At 37.8% G+C, this 23,812-nt stretch overlaps 1 protein-coding gene across 1 annotated transcript in view; it reads right to left on the reverse strand.

Moving 5' to 3' along the window:
* LOC117373240 (inactive dipeptidyl peptidase 10) overlaps positions 1 to 23,812 on the reverse strand; it is a 50,853-nt gene that overhangs the window by 22,189 nt on the left and 4,852 nt on the right. The window contains exons 2-7 of the mRNA XM_033969171.2: positions 16,742 to 16,856; positions 15,297 to 15,392; positions 14,182 to 14,276; positions 11,308 to 11,379; positions 1,165 to 1,217; positions 652 to 721 (exon numbers count right to left, since the gene is read on the reverse strand). Of these exons, the coding sequence (XP_033825062.1) occupies positions 652 to 721; positions 1,165 to 1,217; positions 11,308 to 11,379; positions 14,182 to 14,276; positions 15,297 to 15,392; positions 16,742 to 16,856 (501 nt within the window). The remainder of the gene's footprint in view (positions 1 to 651; positions 722 to 1,164; positions 1,218 to 11,307; positions 11,380 to 14,181; positions 14,277 to 15,296; positions 15,393 to 16,741; positions 16,857 to 23,812) is intronic.

Here is a 23,812-nt window from a genome sequence, read left to right on the forward strand (position 1 = left end):
GAAGAAAATTAGATTGTAAAATTTACTTTCTCAGATAATAACTAATAGGGTCACCTTTCTTTGTCAAATCAGGCACATTCTTACTAAGAATCATGGGAAACCAACTGCCTGACACTGTCCCTGACACTTGATTCTCTGTCATGGTGCATTTTCATGAGTGACAATATCAAATAACAAGCAGAGATTGGAGAATTATAAGGACCTGCATGACACTATCCCAGACAGGGCTGGCAGGGCCCCAGGTGGGGCTAAAAGTTAAAACTAAAACATATTCCCTACTCATGGTTTGGAATCAGGTGCAGGCCCTTTAATAGAAAAGAAAACAATCAATCACAACAGACACCATTCTGGTATTCAAGTGTGAATGAATCTAAGTGAGCCAATTTATATCTTGCCAGTCACTAAACGTTCAGGGGCCAGGGGCTAATAACAGCACAGGGAGGTTCAGATAAATGATAGCTCATGTTAAATCATTACAGAAGAGTATCAGGTCTGAGCTCAGATCCTGTTCATGATGACAGGTAATGATGTTGTTATTAAGAAGACGTCAAAATGAACTGTTTCTAATTCGCTCGAACATGCAGAGCATAAACAGCATAAACAGAATCTTGTTCATAAATTAAATGAGTTTAAAGTGAGTGAGTGGCTTACCAGCTGGTTTCCTTGTGGTCCCCAGGAGGCGTACTGTAGCGCAGCCTTCTCCCTCAGGTCCTGCAGCTCTCTGAAACACACAGCAGTGGTGGTGAGCGCACAGAAGACCAGGTCAATGCCCACAACAGAACTAAAGATGCAACATTTAGAGCAAGGGCTGGTTCATGCAACACTTTTCTATACAAGATTATAGTCTTCAACAGGCAAGCGTTTTCCTTCAAGGCATTTACAGGCAATGATCAATACTGCAGGTCCTACTGAAAACTTTAAAACCAGGTTTACATAAAAATATTGAAGGACTCATCCTCCAGCAGTATTTCACTGAGTCTATGGGAAACATGGATGTCAAGCAAAGACTTAACTTGAGTTTCAGACCATATTGTGGAACCTGCAAAGCAGACGGATGAAAGATGCATGTCTGACGCCATGATGCTCAGATGCTGGGGTCAGTTCTACAGTCCATGGGTCTCATGCCCAGTGCATCCATGCAGTAGCATTCCTCATTCTACCTACCCAGACGCCACATTGTAGATGGCATAGGAGGCTGTGAAGGACTGAGTGAACACCTGGAAGAGTAAACATATCATGCAAACGGGTGTGCAGCACTGAAATGACAGACACATTTTAGTGCTCACACATGCACTGAGTGAATGAGACAGGCCCTAAGCAGAAAGCAACACAAGAGGCTGTGCTTTACTCTGACTCTAAACCTCTGAAGGCAGCACCGCTGGCTGCAGAGCGAAACCAATTACTCAAACACATTGTTAGTACAGAAATGTGTTTTTATTTAAAAATAAAGCAGCAGCAAGTGAAACATTGTGCACGTGCCCATAAAATCACTTTTAATATTTTCAACTTAAATTTTATAAAGCCAGTCATTGAGCACTAAACTTAAGTTATACTGAGGCAGTGTGTTGTACACATTGATATTGCATCAGATCACACAGCCTGGGGGTCATCACAGAAAACACAAAGAGGAGAAAGTTTGAACAGGACTTTTCTCATTAAGTGGCATCATTACAGTTAATATCTATCTCTCAGAGGCTGTCGCAACCCTGACTCCACTGACTCCATCGCAGCTGCTCGATGAATAATTAAATTAACTCGGCGAAACAGATTAAAGAGCAGAATCGATGTGGGTGCTTCAGTATGCGTGTCTGTGTGTGTCTCCAGCTCCATTGATCACAACTTTACCTGATGAATTCTACGTTATTTATTGATCTGCTCTGCTTCTCTCTGCACACAAAGAGAGGGAAGCAGGCTATTTGCCCATTGGCCCTATAAAAGCCTTAGCCTCCATGAAAAGTAGTCCCAAAAGAGATGAAATGTCACATCTTCTGCACAGCACACTTAGCAACAAAATTGGATTTCTTTCTCAGCTGTTTGTTGTGGGGAAATGTAGGATCTAGCACTAGTAAAGCTGCAGGTATACAAGAAAAAATACATGGTGGGATTGTTGTAATACAAATGAAAGGAGAAAGTCCTGATGGGAGGAGGTACAGAGCCACAAATGTAAAACCAAGGAGCAGTGAGGAGAAGGAGCTATCGCTGCTTTTGGTGGTTCTGAATCCTCCAAACCATCACACGAATAACAGTTGTATACACCCAGAAAAGGGATTACAACAAGCGCACCATCCTCCACTACTACTCCATGAGTCTTCTGAGAATTATTTAAACTTTTCAGTCTTTACAGTCAATGGTTTCATCACAACAGTAGCCTACATAAACAAAGCGATTGTACATAGGTAATTGTCGCAGATCATACGTGCGTGCTAAACCAGCACATGTATGATCTGCACTCGTATCATCAAATTTTTCACATGAACCACCTCCAACGCGATATAAACACAAGCACGGAGCAGGGTATAAAACATATTCACCATCAGCAGCACACATCACCTTCACAGGAAGAACAAATATATTTAAATATTACACTGAGTCTTGTCCTTTCGTCAGACAGCAGCTTCAACTGAGCTGTTTTTTTCAGCACTTATAGTTTATGCAAATTAGCCATGTGGTTTTAAGTTTCCTTTCTATAAAACATAAGCAAATTTGAACAAAAATGCATTAATCACATTATACTATTAAACGGGCCGATGTGGCTTTATAGTAGTTGTGCTTAATATGTTGTAATGTTGAGTATATTTATGCTGAAGATTTTAATTAATAATCTGCTGTAGTGTATAACTTGCCAATGAGTATTTGTACATTTTCACTTTGATCTGCACAGGGAATTGTGGGATGCATCATAGTTCCTTACTGCTGGTTAGGAACCTCCCAGTGCTAAAGGAGCTATGAAAAGAAGCATAATTACTCCGTTCCTTACTCGCTCCTAACTTCTCTGATTAATTCGGATGGTCTTATCATGGCTGACGATGACGCACGTCCAGGTCAATAATACCGATAGCTTCCTAGGTGCACTTAACCAATTCGAATGGGGCAATTGTTTTGTTTTGATGATTTTTGTACATACATCATTTTCACTTAAAAATGCATTAGATAACTTTGGGCCTGCTTGTCTCCACGGCGATGTTATTGAACATGAAAAGAAAAGAAAAACATGAATTCTTGCCGTCGATGGGGCGGACTTGGCTCTCCACAGATCTGACTTGTAAAGCAAACCTTATAGATATTGTTGCCCCTCTTATTTGGCTAATTATTGGTAATTATGGCTAAAGCATTTATCCTCCATACCAAAATTAGGCAGTGCGACCACAGCCACAATCAGTGCATGGGATTGTTGGGTCACTTCACTGATATAAGGAAAGATTACACTGTTGCTATAGCAATCGTTTAAATGATAAAAAGTCCTCAAAATGGTGGCTATAAACAGGAACTGGAACTCATGAATATGTTTAATATTACAATTATAACACAATAGATATAGTGAGAAAGGGTGAGCAGGCAGGTCAGCCTGCGCGTATATGTATGCATGTATATCCTTGTAGGTTTTCTTTCATATATACCGTGCAGTAGCAACTTGCTCAGCACTTTCCCAAGACAAATTCCCCTTTGGGCATATTTGATTTGAAGTTGTAAGAAGCTGCACATGAAAGCCATTGAGAACAAACCCTAACCACTTGATAGAGCGAAGAAAACAACCAGGAAAGGCACAGAAAGGTCAAACGCTGCAGAAAACAAGTACAGTCGACAAAACTCATCTCAACCATTCTTCAAGGGCACTGCCACCTGTACCACAGTTATGATCTGCTTATAAATGCCATGATTCCCACCATGATTTAACATTGTAAAAACTGCTGCGGAGGTGAGCACAATCCTATGTCGAGGTGATAAACTGCGGTACCCTGAGCATCTGTCTCGGGGAGGCTCGGAGAATCTTAATGTGATTGCCAGTAACGTGTCATAAATCCTGCACATCGCTCCTCCTTATCCGCTGTTTCTACGTGAGCTGTACCTGCCCCCTCTACAGTGAAACACCAAGGGATTCTGGGTTATAAAAAATCAGATTACAAGAGCGTAGGCTTGTCATGATAACGCATTTTGAAGTGCAATATATAACTGAAGAAAATATAGATGATAAACAATAATACTGAATGCCATTATGCCACTGACACCATAACCCTAAGGCAGGGTTCCACCCAAAAACTATTCTATATGTACAGCACACTGTAATTAATGAAACACTTAATAAGTCATAGAAGTTATTTATTCAATTCTCTACATTTAAAAACATTCCCTATTAGTACAAAGAAAAAGCACCCATGATAAATATTGACCCCACAAAATAACTGTTCCATTTATCATGTATTGAACAATAAGTCAATAGTAATTATCATGACTGACCTCGAAGAGTGAGAGAAGCCGTGAAAGAATTAAAGTAGTAAAAAAATTAAACCGACTCTTTAGAGCTTTTAACCCATGCTACAGTTGGTTCCCCTTCTCATTTACCCTCTCGAAGTTGTATTTAGTGTGATTCATGCATCTTTATACTTCTGTATTCAAGACGTCATTGCTCCAATCACAGCCTGTTTTGCACCGCCACCAGTATACGGCTAGTGCTCTGTGCTTACTTGGTCCTATAATTTAATTTTCTTAAAATCTGTGATATGTGTAGTATTCGGCAGCGCTGCGCATTCATTTTGGCTTTTTTTGCTCTACTTGCTAGCGTGATGTGCAGCTATCCATCAGTGGTGTCAAAAACTTCACTTCTCTTTGTTATGGTGTTTACGACAACGTCAGCTCTCATGGGGCAATGCCTTTTTTTAGTCTTTTTAGATCAATATTATGATTTAAAATGTCCAAATTATAACATAATAATCCACAGGTGTCATAGATTATAACTATATAGCAGACTCACATAGCTCATATAGCACAATGTTTTTTTTAAGATTAGTGTTTTGCAATCATGATGAAAAATATTCTTACTGTAGTGTTTCTACTAACGCCATCTCTAGCTGCTCCCGCTCCATGAAAACATCAAGGGATTTTAGGTTATTATAAATCAGACTACAAGAGCAAGAGATGCAGTGAAAGAATTAAGAAGAAGAAAGTTGCAAATGTTATAGTTGTGATTTGTTTCAACTGAGAACTAGAAAAAGCTCTCACTGCTAAAATGTGATTTAAAGTAGGTTGATTTGTTAAAATGTTGAATGTTTATGTGCACAAACAAGTCAACAATGCACAGATTGCCTGGGTGGCTTGAAAACAACTTTGTAGTCTGTATAGAACGTATTATTAACTGTCGAGATCAGCAGCCTCATGCAAGCTCATGGAACCAGAATGATAGTGTTGTGGCAACTTCCAAAATGTATTTATTTATTTATTTATTCAAAGAAGGCCCATTGATATCCATCATTCAGAAGATACAAAGGACACAGAGGAGGGACACTGTTGTCCTGAGGACTGATACTCTCCTAAATCCGCCCTGACATAGGATCTGCTGACCTTACCTTGAGCAGTGCTCCTGTTAAGCTGTACTAAGACCTTTGATTAAATCACAAAGGCGACTGTGAAGCGCAGTAGAAATGTTGCTGCAGCTAAACTTGTATTTCCTTTGGGATCAATAGTGTCTATATATCTTGTAATTATCTATCTCTTTTTCAAGGGGGTCTTACAACACAAAGACAAAGATGGTTATACATGTACACAACACCAGAACATTTAACGATACATGCAACACATAACATGAATACTAAAGTGTCTGTGTTTGAGTGTAGAATAGAATATGATCGTGAAAATATCAAAGGATTAGACCAAGATTTTTTATAAATTGCAATATTATCCAGCCCTATTCCATTATCCATACAACATATTTCATGTTTGTATAGTATATGTATAGCAGTAACATGCAGCACCTCCCTCCCACTCTCTCCAACAAAACATCTTTCTATACCTATTACCTACTCTATTCCCCCACTCTGTGTAAACACTGGGGGATCTATTTCTTGGCGTATAGAATTCCACAGACTATATGAAGATGCAGTGACAAAAGAATTACACAATTACACATGCTCTTTTTCTACTGGAGAGAGTAGATATCATTGTTCCACTGCAGGGTAGCAAACAGTGCTTAGAAAATAGCTTGCTTCCTTTGTATATTGTCCCTTTCTCTCACTTGCATTTTCAGCCTTTGATACCCCTATCGGCGAACACTGCTGCAGAGCTTCGTTCACTATTTGTCTTTAAACTGAGAAATCTTGGCAGGCATGCTCCATTGTCTTACACTTCATCCCTCCCTAAGTCCCAAACTATATATTTCTATCTCTCTTTTTGAGAAATACCCTCCTCTGTTTCTGCTTAATAGGCTGTGTTCACTTTCTATAGTTTAATAATGTCATAATTTCAGATGGAGAGCAGGGGCCTATATAACTCTGTGGGAGATTTGAAGAAATATCCAAATTTATAATCCACAAATGTTAAACCATATCATTATTTGCGATTGGTTCTATGATTGGGCAGATTCAAGTGTTGGTACCTGATTTTTTCCCTGTGTTACTGATAGAGAAAAGTTTGAACTAGAATTCTGACCTGTCCTCCAGCTCAATTTTAATCTATGGGGATTATAAAATATCGTGATATCATGTGAACCCAACCAATTCAAACAGACACAGCCCCTAAGGATGAGTTGTCCCTATGTGGTCGTATCCTTTACCTCAAAATGCATGCTCTCGTATGAAAACCAATTTATTTTCACCCGCTGGTCACAAAAGCTTGCCTTGAAGCATTTAAAGGCAATATAAAATCCCTTTACTTGCTCCCACTCTTCTCCTATCTCTCACCACTGCAGTGCTCTCAACCCCATAGCATCTCCTGTCATTCTCTGATAACTATTCTGATTGATTTCAACTGTGGGCATCATATAGTATCTAAGGCCAAATGGTGCATAACACATTTTTCTCTCCTTTCTACCCTACCCCCCGACTCTCACTATCTCCTCCTCTCTCTCTCTCTCCCTCTTTCTCATTCCCTCCCCACTTTTGAAAGCGATTGCAAACTGCCTTGCTCAGCATAAATTCCCCTTGAGATAGACAGAGCAGAAGAGAGTGAGAAGATGGGCCATGGGAGAAGAGGTGAATGAATTAGCACATAAATGTCGACCAGGCACACTTGGTATATTGATATAATTCCTAAACATGATTGTGGGTGGCACTTCACTGCTCCTCAGTGTACACAACAGAAGGAAATTTTCAACATTGAATAATTGTACTTTATTTAATATAACCTTTTGTTTTATATTTTTTTCCTGATATATATCCAGACCATTGTAAAAAGATTCAGGAAATGTCCACTGTTGTCCTATTTAAGTATTGTTTTCACTATTGATACTTGTTCAACTCTGTATCTAGTTTTGATACTAGTTTTACTGTCGATTAATATCTGGGTATCTTTTTTTTTTTACATTCCTGTGTCCTCTGTAGGTAACAATATCTTTCCTGTGTTATTAAGAAACTTGCTAACCCATAGACGAGCGCTTCTGTCCAATGCATGAAGCCAAGTTTAAGTGTTAAAAAAATGCGCAAAATTGTTCAGCCCTAATGTAACCACTTTTGTCTCAAAAATTAAGCTAGGAATGATTGGAATAAGCAAGTTTTAAAAGCTAATTTAAGAAGATATCTTGGAGTATTGTTCTATACATAATCTGGTAACTGTTTAGATCTCTACAAACATGTTCAGTGATGCATGCATTTTCTGTATTATCCATTTATATTTCTGTCTTCTTTCAAATATTAATACTCCTGGAGCTGTTTACAATGTGAGCTGGGAACTGAATCTTGATCAAAACAATACATTATAAATCTAATCAAAAAACGCAACAGTTCCCAACAAAATAGCAATTAGACAAGTTCAGTGCCGGGTTGAACTTATGTTAACAACTTCATACTTCATTAAAACAACAATGACAGTATGCAGTGACTAATTACATCTGAACAAAACATGAAATGATTAAAAAGGGGAAGTTTGAAGAAAAACTATGAGTCAGAAATGAACAGTAGGATAATTTAAATAAAATGTGGTGCTGAGGGGTTTCATTCGCCCCTTAATTTACTTTCCGTAGCGATCAGACATTACACAAGCTAGCTCTGCCCTTTGAGGAAAGAGCCAGTGTTTATTAATGCAGATGGAGTTTGCACAGTGGAAAAGCTGCATGGGGTTGGTAACTATATGGAAAACCCAAGCTCCATAAAAATAAGAGCAGAAATAAGGACTCGATTAGGGCTGCAAGATTAATTGTAATTGAATCAAAATCGCAATTTGAATGGACGCAATTGGTAAAGGCTATAATATTTGAAGTACCATAATTTCCTCCACAAACAACATGCGTAAAAAAACGGCTAACCCTTTAGTTTAGATCTGTATAAAAATGTCCTGAAATGTGATTCCTGTGTTCCATGTTTAAATTTTTTTGTCAATTCTTCTAAGCAAGGCAAGTTTAAAACATAATACGCAAATTCGCAATCGCAATGTTTGTCACATAAATCCCAATTAGATGTTTTTTTTTTACCAGAATTATAAGATACTGGTCAATTACAGATCAAGAACTAAAATCTGTTTCATGCAAATTAAAATAAATGATGGTGATTATTTTACCAATCAAAATGATTTATTTTGAATGTATAAGCTGAGTAACTAACAGAAAAAAACTTAATTGTGAAAATTTAGAACATGTAATGTGTTTGTATGATCCAATATTATAAATGAGCATTGAACAAAGGTTGAAATCAGCCAAAAGGCCCTATTTACCAGTAACTAAGATTTGCAGAGTAGAGCTAAAGGAGCACTACGTAACTTTTCTGATGGAGTTTGCCACCTCCATGTAAAGTTATTACTTGTTTCACAGTATGGCATTAAACAAGTATACAGGTGACACAACCAGGTTACAGTTACAAGCAAAAATGCATGTTTTTCAAGTTAAATAGATATGTTTACTCTGGAACATTCCAGGCAAAGCAATAACATCTCCATGGAGACAAACAGAGCCTGTACCCAATTTCACCCCATGTATTTGAGCAAAATGAGTTTTGCCCCAGTACAGATAAGTTATGAGCAGCGCTTGAGGTCAAAATGAGTCCGCTGTGTTATGTCTGCATCTAATAATAAAGCATTTTACAAATCGCTTAAAATGAACTAGTTCTAGTTAATCAAGATTTTGTGGTGTGGTTTGATAAATATTATACATTGTCACTATGAATAATCAGTCTCAACATTTGTGTATTTCCCTTGTGGATACTTCCATTGAGAACACCATATAATTGATACAGGAATCGTGCCTCCTGCTCCCACCTGAGACAATGACAACAACATATTATCCTGCCATTTGTAAACAGCCAAATGAGTGGAGAGAGATCAGAGTCCTGCAGCCCTGCTCTGCAAAACCACCTGCGATTGTGATTCTCGTCAGATCCTCATTAAAATTCCCTCCGATGCAGCGAGCAGATTTCATTACACCAACTTTACCTCGTCTTCATCGCCTTGATCTCACCCCCCTCTTCCCGTGTTACCCCCCCCTCTCCTGCTATTACCAGCCCCGCTTCCTCTCTCCTTCCCTCCCTCCTCCCCTCTCTTATTCCATTCCATTGTCATCAACCATTTCGCACAGATCAGTTGGAGCTTTTCTCTAGTAATCCCCCAGCACCACCACAACCACTATTGGACTGGATGATGTGAGAAAGAAATGAGATAGAGCTGCAACAACTGGTGGGATTACATGTGACTAGTCGTTGATATAACTGATAGGCAACTAATTAGAGATAAGTGGTGATCTGGAGTATGGACAGGCAAACAAATGGAAACAACTTTATTAAAGGGTGAACAATTTCTGATTTTGATGAAAAATACCTTCATCTTTAAGTCTTTTCTATCAAGATCTTGTTACTTTTATAATCAATGGAGGAACGTTTGTTTTTTCTTCACAGAGATATCACTTTTAGCATCAAAAATACCCATAATTGAATAAATGTAAGTCTGATAAGTTTAATATCATACTGTGTAACCATAGACTGTATAAAGAAGTGGACTAAGGGAGTGTGATGTCACCCATAGCATTCAGCTCCAGTCAAATGAAGCTCATCAAGATTAGCAGTTATAGGGGTGAATCTGGAGCTAAGTTCCATATTAGGAATTCCAGCTGTGAGTATCATAGCAACCAAAGAGCCAATCCAGAGTGCTGTTAAAGGCAATGCCTACGTTACGGTAGGCGCTTAGCAATGCTGTCAATCAAACCTGTTGCTAACGCTGGTAGGAGCAACCTCATGGAAAGAAGGTGCTGGATATGTCTCTTATTAATGTTGATATCTTGAGTTACAGACACAATAACAAAATAAACACACCAGGATCATGTAGAGCGGGTTAATACGAACATTTTAAGACCAAGATGAGGAGATAACATCTCCATGGAAGCGAACAAGCGTGTACCCCCAGCAGAAAATTCACATGGTGCACCTTTAAGTTGCCTAAAATGTACGATAGAAAAAAAGTACTGTTTGTTCTTCCGTTACAGTCCTAATACCTCACACAGATCATAGCATTTAACCATAGTTTGGAAGTAACTTAATATATAATTTTCACATGCTAGATTCAACAAGGGATATTAAAATACAAAATGTACTACGCCCTGCACTAGTCATTATACAAACAGAAAAACAACTTAACCAGGACCAACAAAAGGCTGAATTAGATGCATGTTAAATGGTACGGATCTTTTTTAAAATGCAAAACGCTTTTTAAGCTTTGTAAAAATCTACTTTAATCGGATAAGAATTACAAAATTGCAATACATTCACTTTCTTTCTTTATGGCTATTGCCCTTGCTGGTAATGTGATAATTTGGCGATATTAAGCACTAGCAGTCCTAACCACCACCACTGTGAGCCAGCTTTAATATTCAACTCCCCATATGTTCCCAGTCACTTGGCAGGCTGCATTACAAAGCTGTAGACTGCAGCAGTAGCACAATTGGCACTCGCTCTCTACCTCCTCCTTTTTGTCGTCTCTGGCTCACTGCTCCTTTGTTGCTTCTTTGATTAAAATGCCTGTCACAGTAGTTTAACAGTGACACCACAAGCCTCAACCACATACAAAGCTTTGATAGTGGAGGATAATTAATGGGCTATGGGTCCTGTTCTCTGCAGGTAGTGGCTGCTTAAGTCCTTTTGTGAGGTAATTGGGAGTAAATATAACACAAAAGAAAAGACTCACCGGTCGGATGTCATACGCCAACAGGACAAACCTCATGTCTGCAGAAACCTGGAATCTGGTCTTAGACAGGTCCTGGGAAAGAGGGAGGATAATGAAGGATAAGTAGATGTATACTGTTGGATTTCTATAAGGATGCTTTATATAACAAACTGTATTTAGTTCATATAGTACTGAGTACTGAACTGCACTGAAAACCCATCTCTTTAAAACTGTGTCTAAAAAGTGTCTTTTAAGGGCTTTGTTTTCATACAACAATACTGCATAGTTCAGATTTGCCCTGAGCTACTGCAACTATTGGCAGACCTGACTTGCATGCTTTTTGTATTATGGTAAAGAAGAAAGATTCCTGTCACAAGGGGTCATAGGGCAAACCAGCTGCCCTGCTTTCTGTAACCAAACAAATACTGTGACTGAACGAGGCAGTGATTGAATTCAGAAATTTAAAGGTGTGGTGTGTATTTCTCTAGTAGAGAGGCCTCTTGCTTGTCTTCATGGTGATGCTGTAGCTTTGACTGGAATGTTCCACAGTATGGCATTGACCTTATTAATCTATGGATTAAAGGAGACCCCTGCTCACAATAAGAATTCATGTTTTTTATGGTATTTTTAGCAATAAAATACTTGTAATTGAATTATACTGTGGAACATTTCCAGCAAAGCAATAACATCTCAATGGAAACCACCAGAAAAGTTATGTAGAGCACTTAACACAAATGTTTTTAAAAGCAATATTGACAGAATTATTTGACATTGTTCAACTATTAATCATTCACAAAGGTAAACAAGAAAAACATTCTGAACCTTAGGATGGCACATTGACCTTTGATTTATAATTGTGAATCAGTTAATCAAAGTAGAACCTGTTGCTTGATTACACCACCATCAAATGTATGTCCCCATGTACATTAGGGCGTGTTACTACATCTGTATCTGAATACTACAGAAGAACACAGATTTCCAGAAGAACATTTGAACAACATCCGAAACGTCGCACCCGATCAAAGCAGAGACGAGAGACTTGTTCCCAACCTGACAGCGCGGGCCCGATATGAGCTCCTCCGTGTGACCCATATAAGTCAGATGTGTCGTGCTGCGGCGCTGTACAAAATGAAGCCCCCGCTCTGAAAATTCTCTTTGAAGGAACATGCTAGGCCTATGGAGCAGCCAGATTGTGTGTACTATATGTGTGTGTGTGTGTGTGTCTATATATGTGTGTGTGGGAGGGTGGGGGGTAGACTGAGTAGACTGTCACCTTGGCAAATCTGTTTTTATCAGGGTTGTCATGTGATTTTCAGGGAGCAACAAGCGACCAAGAGAAAAAAGCCTAAAACAAGCTATATAAAAATAAGCCCCCAAAAAAGCAAATAGCTAAACGTTGTGTGTCTCTGCTGTACAAGCGCTGAGATGCAAATATTTGTAATCATATATTTAACATTATTAACATATAAGAAGCCTCATAGCAAGTTTTGCCCACAATTAGTTTTGCTTTTCTTTAGCCAATCAGAAAGACTTTTACATCCAAAAAAATACAAACCTCCCCAATCACCTTATTGACATGGGCAGTTTATTTTTGTATTTTCCGAAAAATGTGATTGAGGCTCACAATATTTAAAACATTAACAAGTTATACTTGTTAATATTGGGTCTATTAACGTGAAATAGAACTGTTGTAGAATAAATTGTAGTAGCCTTTTTAATTATAGAGAAGAAGCATGACGCTGAAGTTCTAACGCAGGAGAAGTTTATTTGCCGCCATCTTATGGGACCCTGCACCCAGAGACATGAACCCTCAAAACATTGTCATAGTGTTGTCTATTATAGTCTAGTACAGTCCAGTCTGGCTATGGTTCCATTGTAGGGAGTATTATACCTCTGATGATGCAAGCTAAAATAACAAGGATTTAGCTGGCAGTGAGTGCCATCAGTATAGCACAGAAATGGAATTTCTCTAACAGGAACATTATCTTTGGTTTTGTAATGTTTTGTAATTGTTTTCTGTGTTACCTGTCTCAGAACAACAGATGGAAAATAGCACTTTTGCTATAATGAGGCATATCGGTTTCTGCTAACTAACAGGGCAGTCAGGCAATACTGAATCTATCAAATGTCATTTCCATTGGATTTACGCAGACTTAATGGGCAGAGAGTGTTACCAATGTAAGCACTAAAAGCTCAAAATCACCTAAAACTTCATTAACATTTAGAGCAGCACTATTACCATACACACAGATTACAGCCATGTTTCAGTTGTTAAAACATTTCTTAGAGTCCATTATGTTTGATCTATATGTTAATCATACATTTTGATTAACATATTATGCATAACTTGCTATAACAAAGCCAAATTTGGGCTTTAAAATGCAGCTGTACCGCTGTTAGATGTTTGTTATTCCTGACACCACAGCTGACAGTAAAGACAAGACTGTTCTGATATCTGAGCAGTTTATGCATTTCCTTTGGATTTGTTTACATTAGGATTAAATCCAATATGGCCGCAGGGGGTGTATAGGTCACGTGTCTAGCATGAAATGATTTACACTGTAACTGTTACAGTGTTACTGTTACAATATGCACTGTCCCCATGAAGTAAACAGATAAAGGTTAAGGTTATTGGACTTAGACTTTGATGCACTTTATTGATCCACAAGGAAAATTATTGAAATTATATCTCAGGACTCTCAGCTGTTAAAATTCGCAAGTGACTTTACCAAAAATAAAAAAGTCGCTATAAAGAAGCCGACTTGGCAACTCTTGTATTTATCTGCAGCCTCAGCCTCTGTAAGCACCTCTCTATCCACCAGTCAATGGCTGTGCTCGTGTGTAAATATGAAGCGATCGATATGTGGACCTGTTTGTGTGGGTGTAATAACTCACCAGGGAGCAGTTGTCCAGCAGAGCGGTGGTGATGTTGCTGTTCAGACTGAATGATAACACATGGCCTTCTCTGGTGCGCAGCCCGACTTCATTATCTAAAGACAGTTTGAAAGTTATTCAAATCAAACTTTGGTGACACCTATTAACTGTTATTAGGTGTAATTGGTATGTTAGTTAGTGGTTATTCACATATTATCTGGTGTTTATACAGATCGTATTAATGGTGTTAGAAAAAATACTTTGAAAATATATATATTTTAGGTAGTAGTAGGTAGGACCAAGAATCTTTAATTAAAGCCAAAGTGTGTCACTTTTTAGTAAAAAAAAATATGCATGTTTTTAATTGCTAATTGTTAAAGCTAATGATGGGATGACTAATTGTAATCATGACTTCTCATTACCTAATCTACTGTCTAACCTAAATGATCTGTAGTGTTGCCTGTGATTTGCTGTATTAGTTGTTTATGTAACAAAATTGTGAAAATACCAGTAAAATAAAGAAATAAAAACTTTAGCTGCAAGGCAAATGTTCCAACAAATTGCCCAATATAACATTCCCCTTTTTTCTAATCTAGTCAATGTAGTTTGTCAGTCAGTTCTATAGTATGAAGCTCTCTCTGAAATTTACAGGCCTGAGATAAGTCCTATGTGATGGAGTCATATTGAACTGCATGAGCTATTTGGTCGAAGGCCCTTATTCAAAACAATCAACATTTGTACTCTCATCTTAAAATGTTTAAAATGACCAGATAAACAATTATGATTTAATTACAATGGAGACGTGGGATTAATTACATTGCCCATCTTATTTTATCTTGCCTGCCCATTTTTCCCACTAATAGAAAATATGCCTACACAGTTCATATTGCAGTATTTTTGGCAAACAAACAAAATAAACTTCATGTTAGTTGTCATATTGTCATATTGATAAATTAAATGAAAAGAACGTCTTCTCATTTGCATTTTAAGTTGAAAACAACTTTCCCCTGCATGAATTATAGATGAAAACAGGGATGTCATAGAAGACAAATAAATAACAGAACCAATTATAACAGGAAATGTGTTTGTGAATATACGAAATAGGAAAACCCTTTTACTTAGACACTGATCCATACCATTCAGCCATACCACTGAGGGGTCATGAACTTTGAACTCTTCACTCTCAATGTCCTCCATGGTCAGGTGGGAGCGCAGTAACAGGTGGGACTCATCTGTACACACAAAAACAATGCAAATATAAGAGGATGGAATAAGTAAAATTTTAAATACAGTTTTCCAGACAAACTGCAATTTAGATTTTTAATTTGTATAGTCTTGTAGCTAACAGAACGTCATTCACCTCTTCACAGGAGTAATTCACTTGTTAAGGCTGCTCTTAATACAAAAAAGGAAGATAGTATAAATGAACAAGTTCCTGTAAAATTACCCCTGCAGTTTAATTGTTCTTCAGAAACATGTTCTGAAATGTAATTCTTGTATTTGTTTATCAGTTCATATTTCAGTCCTTTCTCAAACTCTCTGGCAAGTTTAAAATGAACACTGAACCCAGAATTACATCACGAAAATACAATTAAATATATTTCCACAGTACTTCAGACATAGCAGATATTGACAATAGAATGTTATTGAACACATGGGATGAGTTACACAGCCTGGGGATGAAGGACCTGTGATATCTTTTATTCAATATAGATGTCGTTTTTCTTTACAGTGTCTCTGCTGATTCACAGTCTGGCCCATTTATATGACTAACAATAGTTTGAATTCATGTGGTGTCAATGGGTTCTATAGTTTGAAATTGAAGTAAAGAACTGGTAAAGCAACAGGCAAAGCAAGGCAAGTTTATTTATACAGCACAATTTGTCCACAAACATTAAAACCACAATAAAAACAAATCAAAACATATATAATCATCATAAAACTAACTTGAAAAGAGATTAAATGAGAAAATGCAGTTTGACCTGGTTTATGGCTAATATCTCAACATCTTTAAATAGTGGAGATATTGCTGAGTTATACAAAAATGGCCATACAAACATCTCTAAATGATCTGCTGTAGATTAAAAAGATGATCATGCATTTGTTATTCTGTATTGTTCTGCAATTTTGCACTTGAAGCTTGAGTGTTCAGAAAAATCATGTTTTCACCTACTCCCTATCTCTGCCCAAATCCCTGAAATTAGTTAAGACTATTTGAAAAATTCAGACTCTGGGTCATATATTTGCTAAAATGTCACATGCTATACACTACTTTTCAAAAATAGAATGATAATCCGCTGCTTGTTACGATGAAATGCAGTTATGAAAAGGTCGGGCCAATCAGTTCTGCAGTTTTGAACAGTCAAAAGTCTCATTTCTATTATTAAGCTGTTTTAGATGAATATTTTGGTTTACAATGAACATTATACACCTATAATATACTTAATAACTTATATATAATATAAGTTATATATATATATATAATTTGATACTAATTACCTGTAAAAAGCACAATATGCCTTCTTTGATGCAAAGTTGTATTTAAAAGAAACATGAATCATTATTCGTGGCACGTTCTTACCTGGAGTGAGGAGGATGACAGAGAGAATGACCAGAGACATCACAGCGAGGATCACCACCATCGCAATGCCTATGCCTTTCCAGTTCCTCGGTGGACCGTCTGAGCTGCCCAGGTCCTGAACACAACACACACAGATACAGTATGAATGTATGTATGAGATTTACATTTCATTATTATTACAAGAGAGATGGATGGATGCATTTTTAGAACCCAGCTCAATTTTATGTAATTTTCAAATTACTTTTTCAACTTGATTGATACGCCAAGTAACATACAAATAATAATTACAAAGACACAAAAACTGTCATAAGCACTTTCAAAAGTTAAAATAAATAATATATAAATGTATGTGGATAGGGGAGCGGAGGGGATATTAGTGCTGCTTCATTTGCAGAGTCTCAGAGCCGTGCCTGGAGGATCCATACCAGTCTTCAGTCTTCAGCTGCACACATTAATCTGATTTAACTAATTTACGAATAAGAACGGCATAAAATCACTTCACATGAGACACCAGGCCATAATTACAGCGGCAATTTACACCAAACTGTGAGTTTTTTCCATCAAGATGTGAAGTGGATGAGTGAAATGCTTTTTTTATGAACAAATTTGAAGTAAATGAGCCACAACAAAATATTAAAGTAATATTAAAACGACAAAGCAAAATGCTGAAACACAACTGAAATAACATTAAAAAGACTTACTGTAAAAATCAGACAAATTAAAGATAACTATGTAAGATTCCACAGTATAGCATTTAACTCATCTATCTTGCATTTATTCGATTTAGCAAATTTTGTGATCATGGTAGAAATAGACTGATGTATCTGTATCTGAACTTTTAAGCTGTCGGCATTAAGTCTTAAGCACAGGCTTAAGAAGATTTTGTTTGGCCAAACAACTGCCTAAAAAATACACGCAAACCTTTATTTTAACACAAGACATTGGACAAACAGCATTGTTTGTGTTTTTACCACAAACAATGTATCTGGTTTGTCTGGTTTGAATGGTTAAATTACATAATTTGGGGAAGATAATCAATATTGAGTCTAGTTTCTAACCAATAAGCCATGAAAAACCCCACATCAGAGCTCTAGTTCATTGCTAGTATACATACATAAATAGACAGATAGATAGATAGATAGATAGATAGATAGATAGATAGATAGATAGATAGATAGATAGATAGATAGATAGATAGATAGATAGATAGACAGGCAGACAGGTAAGTAGGTAGGTAGGTAGGTAGGTAGGTAGTTTATTAATCCTAGGTTAAATCAGATGTCCGGTATAGCAATCATGCCAGGACTCCTACATTTAAAATTGAAAAACGTTACTGGCAATAGTAATATAGTGCTCAGGTAATAGGCCTAATAAAAATAGACATTCATTTTTGTCCTTATCGACCACCCCAGCCCTATTATTCACAATTAAAAACGTCTAGCACTGGCTCCCATTTGTGAGTAGAAGGCATATGCCCAGTGAAGTGTGAGAGCTCAATCACAGAGCTCCATAAAACTGCCTTTGTAACGACTACCCACAGGACCTGACCCTGGCTCCTTCCCCACTTCGGTCACCTTCCTCTGGGCTACAGAAGCACAGGCTATGGGTGTGTGTGGATGGGATGGATTGTTGCTCTTATCATGCTCCACCATCACCATAACACCAGCTGTCCACAAAACAGTGCCATACGCTGCCTCCACTTCCTGTGCACATGGCCATGGAATAAACGTAACAGCTTTTGGCATTAGAATATCAAAGCAGCAAGACAATTTTGTGTTGGGGCTTCTGTCGCTTTTAGTGCGTTTTTAAGCAGGAGTAAATGTTTAGGATGAGGACAAACTTTCAGCACAATTTGCAGCTAAGTGGAGTTATTTGACACAAATCACTGCAAAAATCTAGTATAACTAATAAATAAAAATCTATTATAGTTATCAGTGTTGTCACAATACTAAAATTTCTCAGACTCACTCAGTGTCAAATAGGAATAGAGCCAATAGTCAATACCGATTCCGATACCACAGTGAAAACAGGTAGGTTCCATAGTAGTCCACGGGGGTACACTAGTCTATGTGGTGTTATAGTTGTTCAAGATTGGTCGAGATCTGTCCTGTGAATGTTTTAATAGCCCTAAGAGTCATATTGGTTTTCACACAACTTCCTGAGTTGTTGAAGTAACAAGAGCTGAGTGTGGCACATCATCAGCAAGACCGATGACAGTCCTGAGGATAAGTTCAAGGTAAATACATCTCACTGAAAAAGTTGACTTCCTAAACGAAAATCAATATGGCTATCATAAATGAAGACAAGATGAATGTTACCAAAGTAAAAATCTGCAATAATGTCATACTTCAGACCATCTTTTTTATAGTATTAAATAATTATCAAAGTGCACACCTCTAAGCTTGCACTGCCCCAAACAGATTAGACAGGATCTTACAATATAGATTTTTGAGGTTGAAAATTCAAAATAAGACACAGTCTAGCTTGACAATTAGAGATTTGAACTGGCAACCACCCGGTTGGTGAGCAAATGAATGACCCAGTGGAGCAAGGCAAAAACTCATCTAAAATGTTCACCTAAGCTACTTATTTCATTACAGCGTAGGGCCTGCAATTAGCAAATCGCAAAGGCTGCTATTTTTTAAGTACCATAATTTCCTCCACAAACATCAAAATATCCCATCTTATTCTGCATAAAATTAGTTAACCTTGTACTTTAAATATGTACAAGCATTCTGAAATGTGATTCTTGTATTAGTTTATCAGTTCATATTTCAGTACATTTGTTCATTTTGGTTGTGTTTAAAATGTGTAGTTTGAGCAGAACCCCAATATTAAAACATAAATACCAATTTGGGAAGATGGAGAATATATCAAATTATACTAAAATCGGACTCTGGTCGTTTTGATGTTGAACAAATGTTTCATAGTTTATCCATATCTAGTCCTGTACTGTTTATTTATAGATAGTGTCTCATCTCCAATAGGTCATTCCAACATTGTGAAATATTCAGATTAGAAGACTCACCGGCCACACCTGTTCCAAACGCGTGGGGCAGTTTGTGTGAGAGCTGTGGAGATTGATGCCCCTCGCGGTGTATATCTGCTGGCCCTTTAACACAGACCTTTATCTCATTCTCTGTAGCTCTTGGCTCACGACGCACTGCTATTAAACGCTGCAGATAACCAAAGCTGCACAGAGATGGTGAGCAGAATACATGAGTAAAAGTCCACACTAAGCACTTTCCCTCATGGTAATTCATTGTATATGGTGATGCATAAACATTTACACAACTCTGCTATAAAGAGACATGTCCTGCCTCTTCCTCTCCAAAACAATAGATTAGGGCTGGAAACTACAAGCTGTTATGGTTTGCAAGGGGGCTGAGTGATATGGTGATAATTATCTACTATATATCTAGGTTAGATAAAATACTTAAAGAGGGGGTATGCAAAATGGTTGCCTGAAGAAATTGTAGATGTCATCCATGCATGTTTGAGTAATTTTGTAATCTTTCCCAGGCCCTATTTGATCACTCCTTACGTTAGCTGTAAGCTTCTATGCAATGCTCAGCCCACAAGCCTTACTCCCACATGACAATTCTCCATAAATATACAAAAGCATGATACACAACTGTGTACAACAAGTATGTAAACCTGAAGCCCCCTGTCTGAAAACACCATAATACTGTCGGAGATTTGTCTGGAAATTATAACTATTTAAAAAGAGGTACCGCCAATTACACAATCACACTGACACATTAATACAGGCAAGGTGGGTGAAGTGTATTACTCAAGGACAAATGATCGAAAATTATGCATTGCCAGAAGTGAAAATTAGGGCTGAACAATGCAATAAATTCCAGAGCATACAAGATTGAATATTTTGTTGTTTGCAGAGGAAATTATGAATTGCCGTCTTTGTGACCATTCAAATTTTTATTCAGAATTTCAGGGAATCAACAACCTGCAAGTATGAGGCCAAACCTCTCTATCAACTGGCCTTAATTTATCAAGGTAAGTTATTATGAACATGCAGTTACAATATTTGTGAAAATTACAGTAAGTTCCCTCACTACCTAGAGATTGTTCTGATACAAACCTCTAGCTCAGTGTTTCTCAAACTGTGGTACGCAAACTCCTTCTAGTGGTACATGAGGTCCTCTGTAGTTCTAATATTTGTTTAATTTAAAGTCAAATTTGTACACTTTTTGGTCCTCTTTGGGTTATTGCTTAGTTAAAACTATTAGAGTAATCATGTAGCCCAACTCTAGACCTGTTTCAGTCTTGGTTTAGACCTGGAATTATACCATTATAAACCTATTTTAGATGTGGTGGTACTCGGAAAGCCATATCTTTTCTTAAGTGGTACTAGATGTGAAAAATTTGAGAAGCACTGCGAGTCTAACCAATATGTTCCTTGTGCAGCCAGATATAGAGCTGTAATGGGATGCACCGCTCCTTCACTCCCATGGGCCCGAACATTAAGCCCCAGTTCCAATTAAGGTCGTCTCACAGTTAAAACCAACGAAGAATCCCGTATTTGTTTGAATGAGGAGTTTTGTCAGACTTGCAAATGAGCCCCAGATGCAGCGAAGTGAATCCCCGGAGAGAAAGAGAAAGAGAGAGAAAGACAGAGAGACCAGGATCTAATGCAGCACATAACTGCTGCTGCTGTAGTGATGGAGCTGGTCAGTCAGTATGTTTACATGCACAGAGAACCCCAGGTGCGCTAAACAACCAATTTCAAAGTCAGACCACTGTTGCAGGTCTACATGTAGGACAAAGAATCAAATAGATGTAAACGGGGGGCTAAGAGATGTTCAGGTGCGTCTGGTAATTTAGCATTACCGCTAATACTTTGCAGCTATATTTACTAATGAAAATGGCTATTCTACGTTGACACCCAATTTTGGCTGGCTAGGAATTGCATTATAAAGTTATTTGCTCTCCGCAGCTACTTCCACTTTTACATTTCATAAACACGTCTGATATAAACATGTGTAATATGTTCCTGACTGTTTCTTACAGTCTGCTCTTAGTGTAATATGAATAGGGCAGCAGGGATCTGACTAGATACAGACTTCTCCAGATGTGTTATTGGGATCTGGGAGAGATTCAAACTACCGCACCTCAATCATATTTCTTGGATTTACATGCATGTTGAACAATCGGTTTAAACTGGGTAAGGTCAGATATCCAGCTTTCCTAGCGTGCAGGTAAACATACACACTTATACACTTACGCATGGCTAATGCTAAATTACTAGGCGCACCTGAATGCCTCTTAGCCCCCTTTTTGTATCCGCTCAGTTTTTGACCCGTATGGGAGTGGGACAAGAGTGGGCTGACTGGTTTTGGGGCAAAGATCATTTCAAATCAGGTTGTTTAGCACACTCTGAATTCTCTGTGCATGCAAACATAGTGAGTCAGAGAGAGCAAACAGGATCTAATGCTGCATATAACTAGTAATTGTGACACAGTACAGCAGACATGTCTCCGGGAGCCGCTCATAGACAGGGAAGTCCTCTCACACCGCATTTCTGTTGGGACAGATCAAATATTAATCATTCTCTCTGAGCGGGCTCCATTATTCAGCTCTTCTGTCCCTCGGGAGCAGATCCAGATGAGGTGTCACTCAAACTTCACACTGCACACTAAGTCTAAGGCTTCATGTTTATGGATGTTTGTATCGTCCTTTAGGCTTGCTCCTCTTTTTTATCAGGAGCTGCCGATGTTGACTAGTTGTGCAGTGAATTTGATATTTAATTTACAGTGACCCCAGCATGTCACTTATACATGTATAGACACTGGGTCTTCGATAGGCTCTGTGATTAACCAAAGAGCTGTCCAAAGTGCATGTCTGTAGGGCTAACAGAATAGCTTATAAATATAGGGCCGGGCAATTTCACAAGTCAGAAAAATACCAATCATGGCTTACAATACTGATCAGTATGCAAAATCCCTGTAAGGGGGGACTGAAGTGGCAATTTTTCAGTTAATTTAATGATTTATCTGTAAAGAATATACAATGAAACTGATTTTGGGACAGGCAGTGCAAAATATAAAGTTTGGGGGAAATATTGTAGGAGGTTTACTATACAAATTTCATTTCAGATTAAATGTGTTGCTTTAGATATCAGTGAGGATGTACAGCAAACCAAACCACATAGTCCAATATACGGTAATCCCCAAGCAGGTCTTTATGTTTATAGATAACATTCCCTTTAAACAATTCACCCATGAGAGCTTCTGAGCCAAAACACAAAACTGGCATTACAGAGGATGGGCTTTACCTTTGCCAGCAGCTCTGGAGCATTTTCACTCAACCAAATGAGCAAATCGATGCGCCGTATACAGTCCTACAGGGTCCACAGGGAAACAATTAATATGGCCATAAAAGAGACTTCCACATAGTGAGCCTCTGGAGCATCGTTTCAGCAAAGCAACACACCAGCTCTCTCTAATAAAGTCACTACTTCAACCCATCTTTCAGCTCACTGTAATAAGACTCCTGATTTAACTGGGACATGTTTAAGATCACCTCATTCTCCCTTTTCCTCTGAAATCACTACTAGAGCTGAGATTGTAGAATGTGATCCTGTCATACTCCCAAATGGGGAACAAGATTCACTTTTTCCAAGTGATACCATTGCGTTTTGGCATGAAATACCCAAAAAGTAAATTCACAAATGTTGAAAATTATGATTTATATCAGTAATTAGACCACGGACTAAAAATCTGCATCTAAGCCTGTCACAATAACATATTTTGATGTGTGATATATTGATGAAGATAATATAGACGATAAAGTATAATATAGAAACTAATTTATGCCACTTACACAATAACGCTAAAGCAGGATTGCCCCACAAAAAACTATTCTAAATGTACAATATTGTTGAAAAATCATGAGTTGCAATAAATAAATAGCAACATTAAACTGTTCAGTACTTCGTTGTACAACTTTTAAACAACTTTGTTGATTGTATAGCAATGAGTCTTAGAAGTGATTTAGAAGTCAACCTTTTACAGCTTAAATCTTATCATATGGCCAAAAAATGAACAAAAA

This window comes from Periophthalmus magnuspinnatus, chromosome 7, assembly GCF_009829125.3.
Source record: "Periophthalmus magnuspinnatus isolate fPerMag1 chromosome 7, fPerMag1.2.pri, whole genome shotgun sequence".
Lineage (NCBI taxonomy): Eukaryota > Metazoa > Chordata > Actinopteri > Gobiiformes > Gobiidae > Periophthalmus > Periophthalmus magnuspinnatus.